The sequence below is a fragment of the Wolffia australiana genome, chromosome 1, assembly GCF_029677425.1.
Source record: "Wolffia australiana isolate 7733 chromosome 1, ASM2967742v1".
Classification (NCBI taxonomy): domain Eukaryota; kingdom Viridiplantae; phylum Streptophyta; class Magnoliopsida; order Alismatales; family Araceae; genus Wolffia; species Wolffia australiana.
In genome coordinates, this window is record NC_135835.1 from 9,426,781 (window position 1) to 9,447,551 (window position 20,771).

The 20,771-nt window shown below is 43.2% G+C and overlaps 1 protein-coding gene and 1 non-coding gene across 9 annotated transcripts; one reads left to right on the forward strand and one right to left on the reverse strand.

The window, feature by feature from the left end:
- The first annotated feature begins 13,021 nt into the window (after window positions 1–13,021).
- On the forward strand, window positions 13,022–20,081 carry LOC144705374 (uncharacterized). Of its 8 annotated transcripts, none has more exons than XR_013582031.1 (3): window positions 13,022–15,496; window positions 17,350–17,743; window positions 19,830–20,081. XR_013582031.1 is itself a non-coding variant. In XM_078578027.1 (3 exons), the coding sequence occupies exons 1-2, from the start codon at window positions 14,110–14,112 to the stop codon at window positions 17,457–17,459; spliced, it is 1,497 nt and encodes a 498-aa protein (XP_078434153.1). In that variant the 5' UTR covers window positions 13,022–14,109; the 3' UTR covers window positions 17,460–17,492; window positions 17,555–17,914. The 8 variants fall into 8 exon arrangements, 7 of the variants coding, with proteins under 7 accessions (XP_078434153.1, XP_078434167.1, XP_078434183.1 ...); XM_078578027.1 differs by lacking the exon at window positions 19,830–20,081 and having other exon boundaries at window positions 17,350–17,492; window positions 17,555–17,914; XM_078578041.1 differs by lacking the exon at window positions 19,830–20,081 and having other exon boundaries at window positions 17,350–17,492; window positions 17,678–17,914.
- LOC144714314 (small nucleolar RNA R71) lies at window positions 14,617–14,723 on the reverse strand. Its single transcript, XR_013584322.1, has one exon. It is a non-coding gene; the product is annotated as a small nucleolar RNA R71 (small nucleolar RNA).
- Window positions 20,082–20,771: the final 690 nt, after the last annotated feature.

Below are 20,771 nucleotides of genomic sequence, written 5' to 3' on the forward strand. Positions count from 1 at the left end.
GGTGAAGAGTGACACATTTTGAGGATGTCAAACTGTTCCTCTTCTGCCACACATCTCCTCAAAATATTATCGGATCCCAAATAAAACAAGTAAGGTTCATTCCAAAAGAAATATTTCAATTTGGCGAAGAAAACATTTTTATCATGAGTCGACCACCATGAAGGAATTTTTTCAGAAACCAAGTAATTGACAATATGTGCATACCAGGGGTTAATTTTGAGATGGTCAATAACTGTTCGTCAGGAAATGCATCGTTCGAAGAATGGTGGGTTCCATTAATTCTTGATAAATGGTCTGCAACGACATTTTCAAACCCCTTTTTATCTTTAATCTCTAAGTCAAATTCTTGTAGTAGTAAGATCCACCTAATCAATCGGGGTTTTGATTCCTTCTTGCTTAGGAGATGCTTCAAGGCTGAGTGGTCAGTGTAAATTATGACTTTAGATCCAAGGAGGTATGATCTAAACTTTTCTAAAGCGAATACAATTGCTAGGAGCTCTTTTTCTGTGGTAGTATAATTCTTTTGTGCTTCGTCTAGAGTTCTACCAGCGTAATACAATACAACTGCTTTTCCATCTATATTCTGACCTAAAACGGCCCCCATGGCAATATTTGATGCGTCACACATAATTTCGAAGGGTTTGCCCCATTTTGGTGATCGTAGAATGGGAGCTTCTGTTAATGCTTTCTTGAGTGTATTAAAAGCTATTAGGCAATCCTCTGAGAATATAAAAGGGGCATCTTTGACTAGGAGTGAGCTTAATGGTCTTGCAATTTTAGAAAAATCTTTTATGAATCTACGGTAAAAGCCGGCATGACCTAAAAAAGATCTGAGGGATTTAAGGTTTTCAGGAGGAGGTAATTTTGTGATTACATCTGTCTTAGATCTATCAACCTCGATTCCCTTATCACTCACCATGTGTCCTAACACTATTCCCTTTCTTACGAGAGACGAGACAGGCAGACGGTCACCCACGAACGTCGGCGGCCGCACACGGACGTGCAACAGGGCTGCACGGGCGGTAGAGGTAGCGTGCTGGCGGCGGACGACGCCGACAGACTTCGACGCGAGCGAGTGAGCTATCTCCGTGCGCGAACGGCGGTGGGGCGGCGGGCTTGAGCGGCGGGCGGAGCTAAGGAGGGACGAGTTGAGCAGATGGCCACCCACGAACGTCGGCGACGGCGGCGATGGCCTTCGAGGCAGAGGCGGTGGCAACAACATCAGGCTCTCGATTTATCTGGTGGTAGCGGTGGGTTCTCGACCTTCCCTGGCGGAATCGGCGGTGGCGACCGACGGGACAGGATGCAGTGGCGGGCGGCTTCTCTCTTCTCCTTCTTTCTTCTTCCTCATTCTCTTCTTCCTCCTCCTTCTTCTTTCTTCTTCTTCTTCCTTTCCTCACGAAGGTGACTCTTTGAATTCTCAAAATGTATAAATTTATCAAAGAAAATCAAGAGTGGTCTGGGGGGGCGCCCACCCCTCCCTTATATAGGAAGGATAAATGGGCCCCTTAAACTACAAAAGGAAAAGAAAATAAAAGGGGCTTATTAGGCCCACTAGATTGATGGGAGGGGAAGGTATCCTCATATGGGAACTTTCCCTCACTACAACGTAGATAAGACGACAAAACTATGAAAGACAAGAAGTGCAATAAAATAAAAAGATAGATGGGATCGAAGGGGGGCGCGCCGCTATCCGGGATATTTGAATCCGGGTGCATGCGTTATCGCTTTGGCTCGTCTTGCGGGCTGGATGCGAGTCGGTGGCGGTATCAAAGGCGATGCGGACTCCTCGAGCGGTGGTCCTACGGTCTTGGATGGGGCCGCGCCATCAGTGAGGCACTGGAGCATGCTGCTCAAAGAATGAAGAAGTACGCCGATCAACACAGAAGGGACGTAGAGTTCCAAGTTGGCGATAAGGTTTTGTTGAAGACCAACGCGCAAATGTTGAAGACGAAGCAAGCAAAGCAGCGTCACAAGGGTCTGGTACCCCGCTATGATGGACCTTTCAAAGTGGTGGCGAAGATCAGACGGGTTGCCTATCGGCTCAACATTCCCCGTCGGCTGGCGATCCATCCGGTCTTCAATGTGTTGGTTCTGAAGAAATATATACCAGATCTCGAAGACGCGACGAGGAACCAGCCCCAGCGTACGCCGTCCAATGTGCGGGCGCATTTCGACCAAGAAGCAAAAGCAGTCCTGGCGAAGCGGGAAATTGACCGGGGAGGACGTCACGGTTGCTATCACAAGATCGAGTACCTAATCAAGTGGAAGAACAGACTAGAGGAATCAGCCACCTGGGAGCGCGACTCGGACTTATGGTAGTTCGAGGACCTATTGCGAGCATATGAAGTGGAGCAACGAGCGTCGACGAGGGTGTTGACAAGTTCAGGCGATGGGGGCGTGTTAGGCCCTTAATTAGGCGGCATTCCCTGTCCAGAGGCCTGCGTGCTTATTGGGAGGGCGTGTTAGTGTAATTCGGCTCACGACATTAAAGGACTGAGTCATTATGGGTAGCGATGCCCAAATACATGATCTTTCAGGCTATTGCCACTGCCCGTGGTGATTCACGACAGACTATGCACGTGCTCATCCACGCCCAAGGTGGGACAGATCAGGTACGGTCCGTGCGTGCTGGGCGCGCACATTGATTAGAGTGCGCGCGCGCGTGCCAACGCCAAGTGCCACGCACGGGCGCTTACGCTACGCACTAGCGCTGAGCGCTGCAGGTGCGGGATGCGAAGGGCGGCGGCGTGCCGCGGTTGCAGCATGCGGAGTTGTGTGGGGTGTCGCGCAGTGGCCGCGCGGGCAGTGCGCGCATTGCGTGTGCGGGACGCGGGGTCGGGAGACATCCCGCTAGGGGACTAAGGCATGTGGCGCCCTGAAAGCGCCGAGACGACACAGCGGGCGCGTAGCGATCCTACGGGTAGTGCTGGGCGCGCAGCGCCCAGCTCGGGGGCGTCGAATGCGGTGGCGTCGCGCGGACTACGAGTGAGAGTGTTGACACGGGTGCTAGTGGCGTGTGTGATTGTCAAGGCAGGGGCGACGTGTGTGATCGCCACACCCGCGGGCGCATGGCGCCTGGCCCGGCGCACTTGTGTAGCGGCAGAGCGGGTGCGCGTGCACGGAGCGGCGGCCCTGAGACGGTGTGGCGACACTACCTCGGCGCAAGGTGCCTCGTCTCATTCCTTGTATCACCCCTCGTCTTCCGCCATATAACGATGATGTAATTTTGATGATATTAATGCAACGACCCTATTCCCTGATGGTGTTGTGCACCACCAATCTCCTCTAACCCTTTTTATGAGATCTTAAGCAATCTACAAAGCTTCCGCTGCAAGAGATCAAGGCTGCTCAGTGTTTTTCCCTGAACATTGAGGCCGGCACATGCCCAATTCGAGCAAGAGACCTAGCTCGGGATTTGACCGTGTGACAATCTGATTTAGAAATAGTTCGTTTAGAAATAGGTGATTGTGGACCAGATTTGACTATTTAAAGGATCGATCCGATCAATCATACGATCGATCAGATTTGACTATTTAAAAGGTGGGAAGTTATGAAAAATAACAAAAATATTAAGGAAAAAGGGGAGACATTTTGATTTATGAGTCAGTTCACCTTGAGAATGTTCGGCTAGGTCTTCAGTGCAGGGGCAGACATTCTCCTCCTACCTCCACTAGGGTTTGACGGTCCTGGTCCCATCCCAGTTTTTAACAATAACCTAAACTTCACCAAAAGTTCGGTCCAATTCCGTCCTGATCTTGTTGGGTCCTGGTCTGTTTAAAGCCTGGTCAGATTGACTACTCAATGTCAAAGTCAAAATAAATCATATCCACACATCCTCTTTCCACAAACTCAACAGTTTGCTGGAAGAATTCTTTTTTTACCAATGCATTATCCTTTTTATGCTGGTCATATTTTCATTATTGCATGTGTGAGAATTTATTTTGGGGTTATGATTTATTTTGATCCTTACTCTGTTTCATCCTTTGGCTCATTACTAACTAACTCAATTAATCTTTGATGCCCTTTGTTATCCCTTGATAAACCTTTAAGGTTTGCAAAGGTATGGGTCCCTTTTCATCTCATCCCCTCAGTAACATTGTTCAGACAATATGAAGATTGAAAATAACCCTCTCTAAGTAGAATGTCCCTCTAGTTCTTGAACTAGAAACTCCCAAGTGTTGTCATACTAATAAGTAATGAACGACATGAGGAATAAGTCATTAACCACCAAGCTATGTATAGTTCCATCTGTAATAAAAGTATTCATCCAAGCAAGACTGATGAAATTTTACATACCATAGAATGTTTTGTTTCTGGGAAATGATGCCGAACTTATACAAGAGAGATAGACATTATGCGGCATCCAAGTCACTCAAACTACTATTTTTTTTATGTTTATTGAATGAAAATTTATTTATTATTTGTCTCGTGTGATGTGTATACTGAAGTCTTAGAATACATGCAATGACAGATAGAGTTATGATGAGATTATAATATGGAGATAATTGGTCTTTACACACATGTCATTAATATTCTTTTTTGAAGAATAATCGAGGTGGGCATTAAAATAGCCGAATAAAACAACATTGTCTTAGTTCACTCATATGACGAGTATGGCTAATCCCGTAGACATTACGTGAGACACTAAAGATCGATAGTGAGTGTTCTTTAGGGAAGGAATTCACTGAAGTCATCCATATGAATCCCTCAATGGTATTACACCTAGTTATCAGTCATGTTGATTCAGGTTAATGTATTGTTAGTGGCCTTTAGAATTGAGACACCAAAGACATCTTGTGAGATGAAAAGTTGTACTTCAACTATGACCTACAATCTATTATTGATGTAATTTCATATCATCTTTTCTTAGATGTATCAAAAATTTCATAAAGATGATTGAGTGGTCAAGATGGGATCATCCATCTTGGCCGTGCAAGAAAGATGATGTGATGAAGTCCTTGGCCATAGTTGTCGAATATTAGACTATTAGTTCCTCTATGATTTCACAAGTGTGTAAGAATTAATTGAGATGATTGTTTATGTTTTGACAGTTGTCCACACCCTAAGTCATCTTAGGAGTATCAAGAAGATGAGGGAATATACATACATGGTAATTGATGAAAGAAAGGTTCCAAGAGAGAGTTATTACACTCTTTTATATATTTTAAGGCATGAGGTATACCTTGGCACCCAATAGGATGACGAATTATCTAATTCATTGGGTTCAATCAATTCTTAATTAATTAATCTACATGTGGATAGAGTAAATTAATAAAGTTGGCCAATAAAGGTGTGTAAGAAAGAGAAGATTGTATTCCTTTATATATTAACAAGAGAGTATTACATGCCTTTATATAGGCTAATGACGTTAGGATTAGAGAATTAATCCATGTGGGACACAGAGAGAGAGAGAGAGAGAGAGAGAGAGAGAGAGAGAGAGAGTATTAGGCCTAATGGGCCTTCTTTAACACTCTCCCGCAAGCTGGAGCATATAGATCAATCATGCCCAGCTTGGTACTAATCTTATCATAGGAGATTCCTGGCAAGCTCTTGGTGAAGACGTCCGGAAGCTGTTGAGATGATGCACCAAATAGGTTCGAAATGATCCCTGCCATTACATTGTCGCGAATGTAATGGCAGTCCCCTTCAATATGCTTGGTCTGCTCGTGGAACACTTCATTTTTTGCGATGAAGATAGCGGCTTGATTGTCACAATGCATAGGCATAGGTGTTGGAGACTCCACACCAAGGCCCTATAAAAGAAGCTGAAGCCATACCATCTCTCAAGCTGTGGAAGCCATGGCACGATATTTGGATTCCACACTGGAGCATGCAACCACCTTTTGCTTCCGAGAGCGCCATGTGACCAGATTACAACTGACATAAGTACAATAGCCAGTAGTGAATTTGCGATCCCCTGGGTCAGCCACATATGATGCATCTGAATAGGCTTCAACTCAAAGATGATGATGACATCAATAAAGAAGTCCTCTCCCATGCGCACTTTTGATATACGCAAGTAAAGCTCCTGCCCAATGAACTTGATGTGGCTCTTGCATGAATTGGCTAAGGACGCTAACCGCATATACAATGTCGAGGCGTGTCACTATGAGATAGATGAGTTTCCCCATCAATCGTCGATGCTGGTCCGCATGAGCCAAGAGTGACGATGAAGTATCCCAAAATTATGGACGAGCCTCCATAGGAGATGATGCCGCCTTGCATCCCAGAAGTCGTGTTTCTTGGAATATATCTAGGGCATACTTTCTTTGAGAGAGAGAGAGAGTTTGTCACCCAAATAAGCAAACTTAATGCAGAGGAAGTATCAAGGAGTCCCCAATTCACACAGACTAAGATGTTGCATGAGATAGGCCTTGGTTGCCGGAATACCCTCGTTGGTTCTACCTATAATAAGCATATCATCCACATAGACTGCAAGTATGATAATACTTGCATTAGTGCTCTTGGTGAGCACCGTAGGATCGGCCTAGCACGAGGTGAAGCCAAAATTCTTGAGAAGTCTGCCAAATTTGACAAATCACTTGTGAGGAATCCACTTAAGGCCATAGAGATAGCCTCTTTCAGATGACATACTTTGGATGACTCCCCCGAAGTAACACATCTTGAAGATTGCTCCACGAAGACTTGCTCCTCTAGATCACCATAAAGAAATGCCTTAGACACATCAAGCTGATGCATACTCTATGCCTCATTAATCGCCAAAGAGAAAATCACTCGGATGGAATTGAGACGAACTATAGGAGAGAAAGTCTCAGTGTAGTCAATCTCATATACTTCGGTGAAGTTGCGAGCAACAAATCGAGCTTTGTACATGGCAATTGACTCATCGGGGTTGTGTTTGACGGCGAACACCCATCTGCATGTTACAATATTGGCATCTCGTGGACGAGAGACTAATGTCCATGTGCCCTGTGAGACAAGTGCATTTACTCTAAGATCCATGGCAGCTTTCCACGTAGGTACCTGTGTTGCCTCATCATACTTCCTAGGTAATCACTCAGAGGCCACGACCAGGGCAAAGGTGCGGAAGGAAGGAATGAAGCGATCATAGGAGACAAAGTTAGAGATATGATGTCGAGTGCACATACGTGTACCTTTGCGTAGGGAAATGGGAAGGTGAAGATCATTTGTGGGTGTGGTGAAGAGGTGGGTATTGAGGCACCATAGGGGATTGGCAGATCTGCATCTGGTGCCGATGAAGGTGAAGAGGCAGGTGTTGAGGCACCATCAGAGATTGGCGGATCTGCATTTGGTGCCGGTGAAGGAGACTGAGCCATGGAGGATCTAGTGGGAGCCGATGAATCAAATCCTGGACAGATGAGGAGAGGAGGGGAATCCATAACATCAAGCAAAGGAGAGAAGCCCGCTAGAGGTTTTAAAGGGACACGAAGAGGAGTCATTTCTAGAGAGAAGAAGGGAGACTCCTCATGGAATGTAACGTCAACTGAGATGGCGTAAGTCCGAATATGTGGAAAATAAACACGATACCCTTTTTGCATCCGAGAGTAGCCAATGAAGACTCCTTTTTAAACATGAGGGGCTAGTTTAAAAAGAGATGGGGAGCGATCTTGGATGAGGGCACAACAGCCTAACACTTTTGGAGGTAAAGAAAAAGGAGTGGTATTCGGATGAAGACGATGAAGTGGAATGTCACCGTTGAGGGCCGTGGAGGGGAGGCAATTTTGGAGGTATGTGGTGGTGAGAATAGCATCCGACCAGAGATACCGAGGGACATGCATTTCGATAAGAAGTGTGCAAGCTATGTCAAGTAGGGAGCGGTGTTTTCGTTCGGTGATGCCATTTTGTTGTGAGGAACGAGGACATGAGGTTTGGTGAATTATACCATGATCACTAAAGAATGTTTGAAGTGAGATTTGAATTATTTCGAAGACATTATCACTACGAAAGACTTTTGGGGTAGTGTAGTATTGAGTTTGTACCTCATTGAAGAACTGAATGATTGTAGATGAAACTTCGGTGCGATCGTGGAGAAGATAGGTCCAGCAAACTCTGGTATGGTCATCAATAAAGACTATGTAGTACCGATGACCAGTAATAAAAGGAGTGTGCGAGGGACTCCAAACATTACAATGGACTAGGTCAAACGGAGAAGACGTGGGTGGTCCATCACGGCATGGATAGGAGGAACGATGATGTTTCCCTAATTGACATGATTTGCACAAAAAAGGTGTGAGAGAAGGAAATATTTTCTTTAATTTTTCAGAAGGTGGATGTCCCAAGCATTAATGCCACAAAAGGAAGATAATTTTGAAGTAGGAGAAGATAAAAGTGCCCAAGGGCTAGAAGGGATGTCATCGGAGACGAGTTTTTAGATCTCTCGTCCATTCTCACGGCCCAAACCAATCCTCCGCCTGGTATGTAGATTCTGGAAGGTGCAATAAGTAGGAAAAAATGGAGCATTGGAGGGTACAGGTGATGGTGTTTACTAAGAGAAGATTGGCTGGAAATCTAGGGACATGGAGGACTTGGGTGAGAGCTAGGTGTGATGAGGCTGTGGTATCACCAAGGCCTTTGATTGGACATGTCCAACAATCGACAATTGTGACAAAAGGAGATAAGGAGGTAGGTTTGTATGTTGAGAGGATGGAGGATGTGCCGGTCATGTGTTTGGAGGCCCCTGAGTCAATAATCCATGACGAATATAAAGAAGCAAGAAAGGCGTGTGTACCTGACAAGGAGGGGGCAGATGTTGGCGATGGATGAGAAGATCCAGATAGGCCTCTGAATTGTCGGAATGCATCCAACTCAGCTGATGTGAGTGTAACCTGAAACGTCGGTAATGGGACACTTGATGGCGAGGGGGTGGAATTTGATTAGCTGAAGTTTCCACCGTTGGCTAGGCAGATTGCGGTTTCCCAAACTTCTTCCAACATTTGTTAGAAGGGTGATTTTATTTACCACAGTAGGAGCATAGAGGAAAAGAATTATGTCCCTTCCCGCGAGGTGGTCGATTGTCTTCAGTCCTCGGAATAGACGGTGTCGATACTGCCATTGAAGACGAAGTAGGAGAGGCCCCCAATGAGACTTGTGACACTCCTGTGGTTACTCGAAGTGCATCAGAGAAGATTTGAGTGATGTCAGGAACACGATCTCCAGAGAGAAGAGGACCCCTGATCTGCGAGGAGATAGACATATGTAGTCCGCCAAGTTAGGCGCCAGCTATCAACTCCTAATGATAACGCTTTAGCCTTCGCAACTATGTCATAGCTAGCTGGTAGTCAGCCAATTCTTGAATTATTGCCTGGATTTTCTCAAAGTGAGCTTGGAGCGTAGATTCTCCTTGCTTACATGAGAGGAGTGCTTCGAAGATTCCACTATGCGACCAATGTTACTTCGATTGGCATACATGTTCTTCAATGTTGTCCAAGGTGGCATGGGCCGTAGTCAAGCCCGCGGTGGGGGCTGCGAGCGGCCACATAGGAGACCGCAGGAGGCCGGAAGAGGCCGTGGCAGGGCCGCAGTAGAAACAACACGCAATTGAGGAGCGACAGCATGGTGATTCTACAACCGACGAGGAGGAGGACGGTGAGGAGACACGGTCACCTGATTGGTATGGCGAGGAGGATGATCGTTGAGGAGGAAAGCCGATGGTAGAAGGATAGGCGGCACCTGAGAGAGACGTTGGCATTGGAAGAGCAGAGGAGCCAACACGGATTTTCCAAATTTTTTTTAATTTTAGTATCATTGAAGCTCTGAAACCATGTGTAAAAGAGTGAACAATTGTATTCATTTTTATATTAATAAGAGAGGACTACATGCCTTTATATAGGCTAATGATGGTAGGATTAGAGAATTAATCCATGTGGGACAAAAAGAGAGAGAGAAAAGGATAGTGGATTAGGCCTAATGGGCCTTGTTTAACAAATGGTATATTGGGCCCTTAAATTTATTCATTATAGAGAAAAATGGGTTCACACACACCAGATTCTTGGATGTTGGTAGATATATTCAAACTTTGGAGTATTTTATGAAATGTTAATTGGGACAGGATGTTTTAAGGAATTTTACGGATGATTTTTTGAAAATTTCCTAGAGTACAAATAGAGGGACACCTTCATTTGATACTGATAACGTGCATGTTTAGCGCTTCAATATGAACCTATTTACACGTATATTTGCATTAAGTCACTCATATTTGCATGTTATCAAGTTTAAATTGATTAAATCTATTTTTATAATAATTTTCTGCATTTTTGGGATTTTTCTAACAATATATTCTAAATCAATATAATTTTTGAGAAAGAATATGATTTTTCTGGAGTTTTTAGACATTAAATTTGGAAATATATGGTTTTTCTAAGTCAAAATATATATTTATACGTATTTTTTGGGCTTTTATCTTATATAGTATGAAATTTTGAAGTATTTTTGGCTTTTTTGGCATGCTCACGTTCACTCATTTAAAACAAAAAAAAGAAGAAAGAAGAGGGTAACGTGGCACACTGACGCGCTGCCATGTGAGCACTCGAGAAAGAGTTTTTTTAATGCTTTTTATTTTGTTTTCTTTGTCCTTTTTCAGGTACACATGGCATAGAATACAAAGAGCCCCCGCACAGAAAATGAAAAACATGGAATATCATGCGCTTTGATTTCTTAACAGGCACGTAAAATGAGGACGTTGGCGAGGAGAGAAGGAAATCAAGGGCTAGGATTTGATCAACTTCAAATGACCAAAACTTTTGATCTTCAACTCTGATTGAGCTGAAGTTTTCAGCGTTGCTTTGTCTTCCTCTCCTCTTTCCATACATACCCTCTGATCTTTAAATAGAGGCCTGGATCAATGTGAAATTCATCTTGAACTTGCTTCCTACTTGTGTAGGCTGACTAAAAGATAGTGAGTTTTGAGATACATCAAGTGTGTTCTTGGTGTCTTAGGTGTGAGGGGAGAAGCATTGGAGAAGAGGGGGAGCTTACTGGCACTCGTAAATCACCATGATCCTAACGGAACGTAAGGATCTAAGGTAAGTGTCTTTGCCTTACATTGTCTCTTTCTCAACACCATAGTTAACGTAATTAGGGTTTATCATCGTATCTTCACTCACATTTTACTCTCTTATCTCGTCTCTCTATCCTCTCCATCGTAACACTCCACTTCCAATCTCTATCCTTGTTCATATCATAGTCCATCATCTTGTCCTTCACATTCAATTACTCTTTTCTTTAAGTTAAATTAACAAACAACTTACGTATTTTTAATCGATATCACTAGCTCATATCTTCGAATCTTGTCCTCATCCTCTCGTTGATCATCACTAGCATAAGAAATTAATTCTTAATCATCGTTCCTTGTGGAGACAATCTGTACTCATCACTAACTAAGTATTCTTAAGTACGGTTAAATATATTTTTCTTGAATAAACTCAATTACCAACCACAAATCAAACCCCTAAAATTGACTATATCAAATACCCTTGCGATTCATTGTTTAGTGTTCCCACCTTTTTTCTATTGTTCTTGCTTCTTAAATGTTCCTTCTAGTGAGACTATATGGTGAGAAATCCTTTCATCAGCTTAGTTTGAGTGATGAAGTTGATGTTTAACGCTCTAAAAATCATGAGGATACAATTAGAGGTAGGGCATCTGAACGGCTTAAAGAAACTCATCAAAAGGACCATGTGATTACGAAAGTTATCTTGATACAGGTGATATAATCATTTATATTTTTGATTTTAAGATAAATTTTAATTCAACTTTCTTTCTCTCAATTGATTTCAGATTGTCAATCAAGGCTAGGAATCCCAATAAGGAGAGTAGGTGAGTGATACAAACCTCAAACTAGGCTCGTATCAAAGGAGAGTAGAGGACGAGGCGAGGTAGAAGTTCCTGGGGTCGAGAGGAGGAACGGGAAGGATTTGAGAGGAGGGTGAGCAGAGGGGTAGGGATCGGCGAAGGACAAGCCGCCTGAAGACGCGCTGAGGTAGAGGCGATCACGAGTGACGGGGATCATCGAGGGAGAGAGAGAACCTAGTCTTGGGGAGGGGAGACAAGATACCTTACTTCAAAGGGAGGGCATCCCCATATAAAGGAAATACATAATAGCCAAATGACTGAAATGCCCCAATGGGCAAACATGATGAAACTACCCTCGAGGTAGGTTAAGGATCCTACCAAGGATCATATCAGTCAACTTAGAGTTAGAGTCCTTGCAAAGAAGGCCTTTACTCGTAAGGCCAAGCTAGTCTCACCAGCTCTATCATGGGTTAGAGATTCCTTGATTCGGAATTCAACCAAAAGTGCAAAATATGTTAAGAAATGTATGAATCATTAGAGGTTGCAAACTGAAACAAGGTGAAGATTAACATGCCAATAAGGAGTTCAATCCACGAGACAAGAGAGGTATTGTTCAACATGGTCCTTACCGTTACCATCAGCCAAAAGTAGTAGGTCACCTTGTTATACTTCAACAAGATCTTGAAGTCAACAGCACTACGAAGTTGTTAATTATCCACTTGAACACCACTATGGCATGATTTCAAATTTATATTGCTATTACGGACAACAGTCTTTGATTCTTGCATTGCCATGAAGGAAAAACATAGCAATCAACAATACAGCCATGTTAAACCCTTCTATTTAGTTGGCTTCAATTTACCTAGTACACTGATAATCCCAGATTATCACATGATTTTATATGTATTTCTATGCTAAAATGCGTCATTATCATTACTTAAATACATGTAAATACTTTAATTAACTGATCTTCATGTCTTCCTCACATTTGCACCCTGATTTAGTATTGCTGTTAACTCCCGAATTCTACCACTAACCCCCACTCAACTCATCAAGTTTAGTGGTGAAGATCTAATGCTAGTATGAAGTGTTCTGAATGAAGGATGAAAGACTGACTCAAATGATGGAGGCGGCATGAAGAAATTGAAGGGAGCTGAAGCCATGGTCCTGGGATCTTCAGAGGACTTCAGGAGACTCAACACATGCCCAAAAACATGGGCTCCATTCTGTGAGAGAAGCCCAGGAACAGAGTCAAGAAACCAACCAAAGCAGCTCCCAATGTGGAAGGATCAAGGAGAAAATGAAGAAATCCTAACTAAGGGAGGAATCATTATCTAGCTAAAAAGGGTTTCTGAAGACTGTAATATGATTGGAGGGGGGCCTATCACGTGGCTGTAGGGCCCCAGAACCAAATCTGGTCGTTCATTCCATGTCAGGAATCAACAGCCCAGATTTGGTCCCAAGAAACCCTACTTAAGCTTCTCTTCCTCCTCTTTGTAAGGGATCTTGATTCTATCAAGAAATTGTTGGAGTTTTTCAGCTCTGGATCTTGATCCTGAGAGTGGAGAGAGGATAGAAGCAACATCCCAGCTCAGGAATCTTCAGGCAAGAGAGGAGCTCTGCAGGAATCCTGTAAACCCTTGTCATAGGTGAGAGTCCCTTGCTAGAGAAACGACCCCCTTCTTCCCTGCCAAGTTTCCTTCTTTTTTTCCACTCCAGATTGACCAGTAACTATCCAGAAGGATAGGCCTGTGTCTCCTCTTTCCAACGCCTCCAAGATTTCCTGAAACGGAGGTCTGCAGCTCCGGATATTCAAGTTTGAGTGGAGGAACCTCCATCACCGCGAAGACCGCCGCTGCCGCCGACGGGCGCTACTTCTTGTAACTTTTTCACGTTTTTTGACCATCTCTTAGGATATTTTACATTTCTTTTTGCATTTCTGTCTCATTTCACTATAGTTTATCAAATTCTTTATAATTTTAAGTGTCTCTTTATCACTAGTTCTTTCTAGTAAGAAAAACACACAAAAGAGATTTTCTTGATAACAATTCTACTAAACTTATTTCCTGCTCCCTGTGGACGACCCCTTGCTCACCACTATAATTTCTCTATAGTCTAACAAGGGTTATAAATTTTACTGGATTAATCAGGGAATTAAACGACACATTTTACCCAATTTTTCTGGATTATTAGTTGGCGCCGTTGCCGGGGAGTAGGCTGTTATTTTAGTAGATTGATTTTTTTTAATATTCATTCTTATCTTTATTGTGGTATTCTCTGAAAGGGTGAGAAATCACTCTTAAAACTACTAATTCTTCTTTTCCTTTGAGTTTCATGGTTGTTACAAGGTCTAGAACCGCAGACTTGGACAAAGAAAGTCAAGAGACTACACCAGAGCCATCGTTCTCAGGGAGAAGACAACCAGACATGGCTGGGGAAGAAGTGAGACGCCCACCTCTAGAGGAGAGGAACCAAATTCCCCACCGAAGCACATTAATGGAAAATTCAGACCGAAGAGGCATGGTTAACCGAACTGAGCTTCATGTTGACCTCGGAAAGGGGGTAACCTTCAAACCTGACAACACTTTACTTTTATCCCTTCCTTCATTTTATGGCAAACCGAATGAAAACCCTCTGAGCTTCTTGGAAGAATACAATATGCTTTGCTCAGGGCAGTTTATTGCTGGAATTTCTATTGAACAGCTTAAGATGCTTTATTTTCAGTATGCTATTAAAGATAAAGCTAAGGACTGGTTTAAGAAGCTAGGAATTACTTTAAACTCTTGGGAAGATATTGAAACTAGATTTTTGAGGAAATATTTCCCCCTTTCGAAGACGAAAGCTTTCATCAGAGAAATCCAGAATTTTTCACCATCTGACATTGAATCATTCTGTGAGTCATGGGAAAGGTTTAATGATTTAATTCGACAATGTCCTCATCATGGAATGGCCAAATCAAAATTAGCCGAAATTTTTTATGATTCGTTGAGTGAAGCATATAAGCAAAGAGTTGACAATGCTGCTGGTGGTTATTTTTACAAAGCTTATGATGATGAAGTGTTTGATATTCTGGAAGGAATAGCAGAAATAGATATGCAGCAGATAAGTGCCAATAGGAATGGAAGGAGCACAAGGCGAGCTGGAGTGCTCCACATTGGCAACAAAGAGGGAGAACCTAGCAATGCCATGATAGGCAGGAAGCTGGATGAGATCACTTCGGCACTTCAGAAGGTAATGCAGGTGAATTCCCCTCTCATTAAAACTAAAATCTGCTCATTTTGCAGCTCATATGATCATGAAGATGGGGCATGCCAGCCAGACTCAATGGAGCAGGACGAGGAGGAGATCAGGGTGGTTAACAACTCCACCCAACCATGGAATCAACAAAGGGGGTCGCAAGGGAACTTCAATACCCGATCGGCGAGGCCAGCATTTCAGCACCGACCTCATCACCAGCCTCAGCCCTATGCCCCTCCACACCAGCAGCAGTCATCATACCAAGTTTCATCATATCCTGCTCAACCTACTCAAGCCCTACCTCAACAGGTAACATCCAGTACTTCAAATGATAACATGATGATGATGATGATGCAGATGATGGAGCAGCAGAGGAAATTCTTTGAGGATCAGCAGAACAAGTTTTATGAGGAGCTAAATGGGATAAAGAAGAGTGTGGAGCAGCTCCAGAAAGGTAAAGGGATGGAAACAGGTCCCCCTAAAGGTCGATTTCCTACCCAACCTCTTTCCAATCCTAGGAATTTATGCATGACTGAGTGTGTTTCAATGGATGATCATGAGGAAGTCTTAGGTGTGACAAAACTCAGGAATGGAAAGATTTTAGAAAAGCCTGAACAAATGGTAGAAGAACCAAAATCTGAGCATGAAAATGATCATGAAGAGGAGGATGAAGAGCGTGAGGAAGAGAAACCAAAAGCTGTTGAGCAGACACCTTCGGTCCCCTTTCCTCAAGCCATTAGAAACCATAGGAAACACACACCTTCATTGGAACACCCACTTCTTAAGGCTTTTCAGAATACTACAATCCCAGTTCCCTTAGTAGATGCAGTGACATACATCCCCACTTACAAATCTTATGTGAAAGATTTAGTTACCCCTAAAAGAACCAAGCGAATCAAACTCTCAGAGACTGTAAGCTCGGTTCTCTTGGATCAGTTTCCCACCAAAAAAAGGGATCTAGGAGCCCCTCTTATCACTTGTGAAATAGGAGGAAAGATATTCCCAAAAACCCTCCTTGATTCAGGGGCTAGTGTAAATATTCTACCCAAGATCCTCTTTGACACCTTAAAATTAGGGGAAGCTGAACCAACCTGTATGGATCTACTCCTAGCTGATGGATCCATCAGGCAACCTATTGGGAGATTAGCTGATGTAGTGGTCAAAGTCAAGGAGCATGAATTTTTAGTTGATTTCATTGTCACCCATACTAGTGAACCAAAAAATTTATCACATTCTCCTATAATCCTAGGGAGACCCTTTTTGGCCACGGCTAGAGCAGTCCAGGATTGGGAAAAGGGGGTTGTAAAATTGAGGATAGGGGAGGAAGAGATGGAATTAAATGTATCTAGGCTCACGAAGTTTTCTGTAGCTAGTTGTGAAGAGATACGATCTTGTGAAAATTTGGAAAATGAGGAAGATGAGATTGATTTATTGGACCTCTCTCCTGATGATGACAGTGAATCTGTAGAAAACCGTGAGCTAAAACCCCTGCTGTCCTCCCTGAAGTATGCTTACTTGGATTCCTTCAAAAATTACCCTGTGATCATCTCTTCCCATTTGAATTCTGAAAAAGAAGAGGCTCTGATGAAAGTTTTAAGGGATAACAAAGCTGCTCTTGCATGGGGAATAGAGGATATTAGGGGGGTCCCCCCACAGATCTGTGAACATAGAATATTTTTAGATGACAATGCTAGACCCTCCAGATAGCCTCAGAGGAGATTGAACCCCCACATGAGAGATACATTGAAGAGTGAAATATTGAAATGGCTAAGTGCTGATATCATTTATGCCATTTCAGATAGCCCTTGGATTAGTCCTGTACATATGGTCCCAAAAAAATCTGGCATTACTGTAGATAGAAATTCGGAAGGGGAAGAAGTTGCCACTAGGTTGACCACAAGTTGGAGAGTTTGTATTGATTACAGGAGGCTCAACTTAGTGACCAAAAAAGATCATTATCCTCTTCCCTTCATCGATCAAATTTTAGAAAGACTTGCAGGGCAGAATTACTTCTGTTTTCTTGATGGATATTCTGGATACAATCAGATTAGCATCCATCCAGGAGATCAAGAAAAGACCACATTCACATGCCCTGAAGGAACCTTTGCCTTTAGGAGAATGCCATTTGGGCTTTGTAATGCACCAGCTACCTTCCAACGTTGTATGAATGCATTGTTTTCTGAGTTAGTGGGGGAATGCTTGGAGATATTTATGGATGACTTCTATGTGTTTGGGTCATCATTCGATCTATGTCTATCCTACTTATCTCGTGTTCTTCAAATTTGCATTCAAAATAAATTGGTCTTAAGTTGGGAAAAATCACATTTTATGGTGCAGGAGGGGATCGTCCTTGGGCACAAGGTCGGCAAGGAGGGGTTGGAGGTAGACAAGGCCAAGATAGAAGTAATCAAGGGTCTACCTCTTCCCACCAACCTCAAGGGAGTTAGAAGCTTCCTCGGCCATACCGGCTTCTGCAGAAGGTTCATCCAAAATTATGCTCAAATTGCCAAACCTTTGACTAACCTATTATCCAAGGATGCAGAATTTGTAGTGGATGAATCGGTCAAGACCTCCTTCGACACATTAAAAGAAGCCCTCATAAGGGCACCTATTTTACAGGCGTCAGATTGGACTTTACCCTTTGAGATTCTTTGTGATGCTTCAGATTTTGCTGTGGGAGCTGTCTTGGGCCAGAAGAACGACAAGAAGCCGGTGGCCATTGCCTACGCTAGTAAGACTCTCGATGGACCTCAACTAAATTACACTACTACCGAGAAGGAGCTGCTAGCTATAATTTTTGCTTTACAAAAATTTAGGCCTTATATATTAGGAAGTAGAGTAATAGTTTATTCTGATCATTCTGCTTTAAAGTTTTTGTTAAAGAAAAAGGAGGCAAAACCTAGACTCATTAGATGGATACTGCTTTTGCAAGAATTTGATTTGGAAATTAAAGATAAGAAAGGAGTCGAAAATGTAGTAGCAGATCATCTTTCTAGAATAAATGTTCCTAATGAAACTCCTATTTGTACTACTTTCCCTGATGAATATCTTCTATCTGTGCAAGGAAACAATTTCCCTTGGTTTGCCCACTATGTGAATTACCTTGCCACAGGACTAATACCTCAAGAATGGTCCCACCACAAGAAGAAAAAGTTTGTGAGTGATTGCAGGCACCAGTCGTGGAAAGAGTAACACTATCTAGCCTCGCTCAAATTCCCCAACAAAATTTGTGAATCAAAATCGATCGCAAATGCACTATACGGTGAAATGTTTGATAAAACTTTCCGCTAGGCTCAAAACGGATAAATAAGGGATCTATCTACCAAGATTAGATCTCACCGAACGCCCTGATTCGGAGAACAGGGATAGCGGCACCAGTCGCCATCGTGGAGCTTCCGTTTAGTCGTTCACCTGCTCTCCTCCTCCGTTCGGGTGCGACCTGATGAAGAACTGACCTCCGAGACCTTCTTGAGAGTCCTTTGAGCCTTTAAAGGCGTGTCACGACACCTCGCCAACTACTGGGTCACCTTGGAGAGTCCTTCGCCATCCCTTCTTTTCTTGCGGCCGGAGATCTCGAATTGGGGTTCTCTGTCCCCTCTTAATAGCTTGGAAGGGGCGCCTTAGGCTGTCCGATGGAGGGGGATGGACCTGGGAGTTCTCCCACGTTGTTGGATGGCCTGGCGGTCCCCCTGCCGGCCATCAACCGCAGGCCCGATGGCCTTGTCGAGGGCCAGGGGCGACGTTGGACTAAACTGCCCCCGGCCATTCGATGGGCCTCATTTGGGATCGATGGTTGCGATTAAATCAAAACCGTGGACCCCGATTTGGATGGTGTACCCCGTCTCCTGCTCCGTCAGAGTTCTGTCCACGTCGTCTTCTCTGATTCATCGCCGAGGGGTCTCACGATCCTCGCCAATCAAAAGCCTGCAACATATAAAACAAAAATATTAGAAAACAAGAGGCTGATCTCACCGTCTAATCTTGCTTGAGAAGATCGGACGGCTAAGATCTAGACCTCTTATTTAAAAAGGCCCGAAATGAGAGTGGCTTCGGGCCGGGTCGGCTCGAAGCCCGGTATCTTTTTTCTCTTTGTTTTCCTTAAGATCGCGGCCCGTTGGGTCGCGGTCCATAGATTCCACGTTGGCCCAGCCCGTTGCGATTCTAATTAAAAGTGGGATTTTGCAATCCCATATTGGAAAATTATTAAATACAAAAGAGTATATAAATTTCGGTGTATGATGTTAGATGAAATAAATCGAAAGCTGTACTTCTTCCATGCGATCTGTAAGCCTGTGTTGGGCTCTTTGTGGGCTTCTATGTGAGGTGGGCTTCGCTGCCGGCTGTGCCAGCTTGCCAGCCTGCCTGCTTGCTTGAGGCCTGGCGCTTTGTGTGTGCTCCTTAGCCGGCCCAATAAGGCCCCCTTCTTTTTCATTTATTTTTCCTTATTTCGTTCTTCAAATTCAATACAGATTTCACCCCTACAATTTCATAGGCAACATACTAAATAGAAGACGAGAAGATTAAAAAGGTATTAAATGTATAGTTCAACTTAAAAAATATTTAAATTGTATAACATGCATAAAATGACATTAAAATGCAACATTTTTATCATTTGCTCTATTTAGTGCATGAAATGCAATATTTCATAAAATTGGGTAAAATATACATGACTCATTTTGGGCTTATCAGTTATCAAAACAAAAGCACATGATATTTACACAGATATGAAAAAAAACATATGACAAAAATTGGCCATTGTTGCCCGTGTATCACTAACACTTGACACATGGACTTCTAAGACAACATTGCATTCTTAGGGGTGATTGCGCATTGGGTGGGCTCGAAGTGGAAACTCTATGAGCATGTGCTTGGGATACGCCGATTGAAAGGTCTCCACAATGGGGAAAAAATTGAGTGTCTGTTCTCCAAATTTTGGTACAGTTTGATTTGAAATCAAAGGTATGCATCAAATTAATAGTTTGTACTATGTCATTTTTACCTTTATGATGTAATATTACGCAAATGATCACTGACCATCGACAATGCATCAAATAACAAGAAAATGATTACTACTCTAGAAGATGAATTGAAGAAATTACATCCTCATTTGACTACAAGTAGGCACGTGTTATGAGTGGCACACGTCATCAGCCTCGTAGTCCTGGCCGGCCTAAGCTCACTATGGGTTACAAAGTCACCATCAGAGCAGCTCATTTTGGATGATCATAGTCTTGGCGGCAATGATAGTGAAGAATTCAACACATATGACAACTTCAGCTCATCTACGTTGGGCAATGCACTACTCCGGCTGAGGGACATTGTCACTGTAGTACGTGGGTCAACAAAATGAGACAAGCTCTACATATCATTGTGCAAGCAGTTTGGCCTATTGATCCAGAAAAAGATTCCCTTAGACTACACTACCCGGTGGAATTCAATGTTTGAGATGCTTGTTGCAAGTGTCAAGAAGAGGGATATTCTTGATGTCATGGTAGTGAATGTGTTGAAGAAACCTGTGCTGGTTGACAAAGAATGGTAGATGATCAAGGATTTTACAAGGATACTACAACCCCTAGTGTTGGCTTCCATCCTCGCTTGCCAATCAAAGGCACCAACAACGAATGAAGCGATTGTTATCTTCAAAGCGATAATGAGGCATCTCGATGTTGTCATGCGCGGAATCAGAGAGTCAAAGAGGTTTCAAGTAAAAAGTGTCATATCTTCACGTCAGCAAACTTTTGTCTACAATGTGTGTCTAG

Bases quoted from the DNA above. Each gene is read 5' to 3' on its own strand.
- LOC144705374 (XM_078578027.1), top strand. From the start codon at position 14,110: ATGGTTGTTACAAGGTCTAGAACCGCAGACTTGGACAAAGAAAGTCAA. The intron at 15,497-17,349 runs GTCGATTTCCTA...TTTATGGTGCAG, and splicing joins GGAAACAGGTCCCCCTAAAG to GAGGGGATCGTCCTTGGGCA.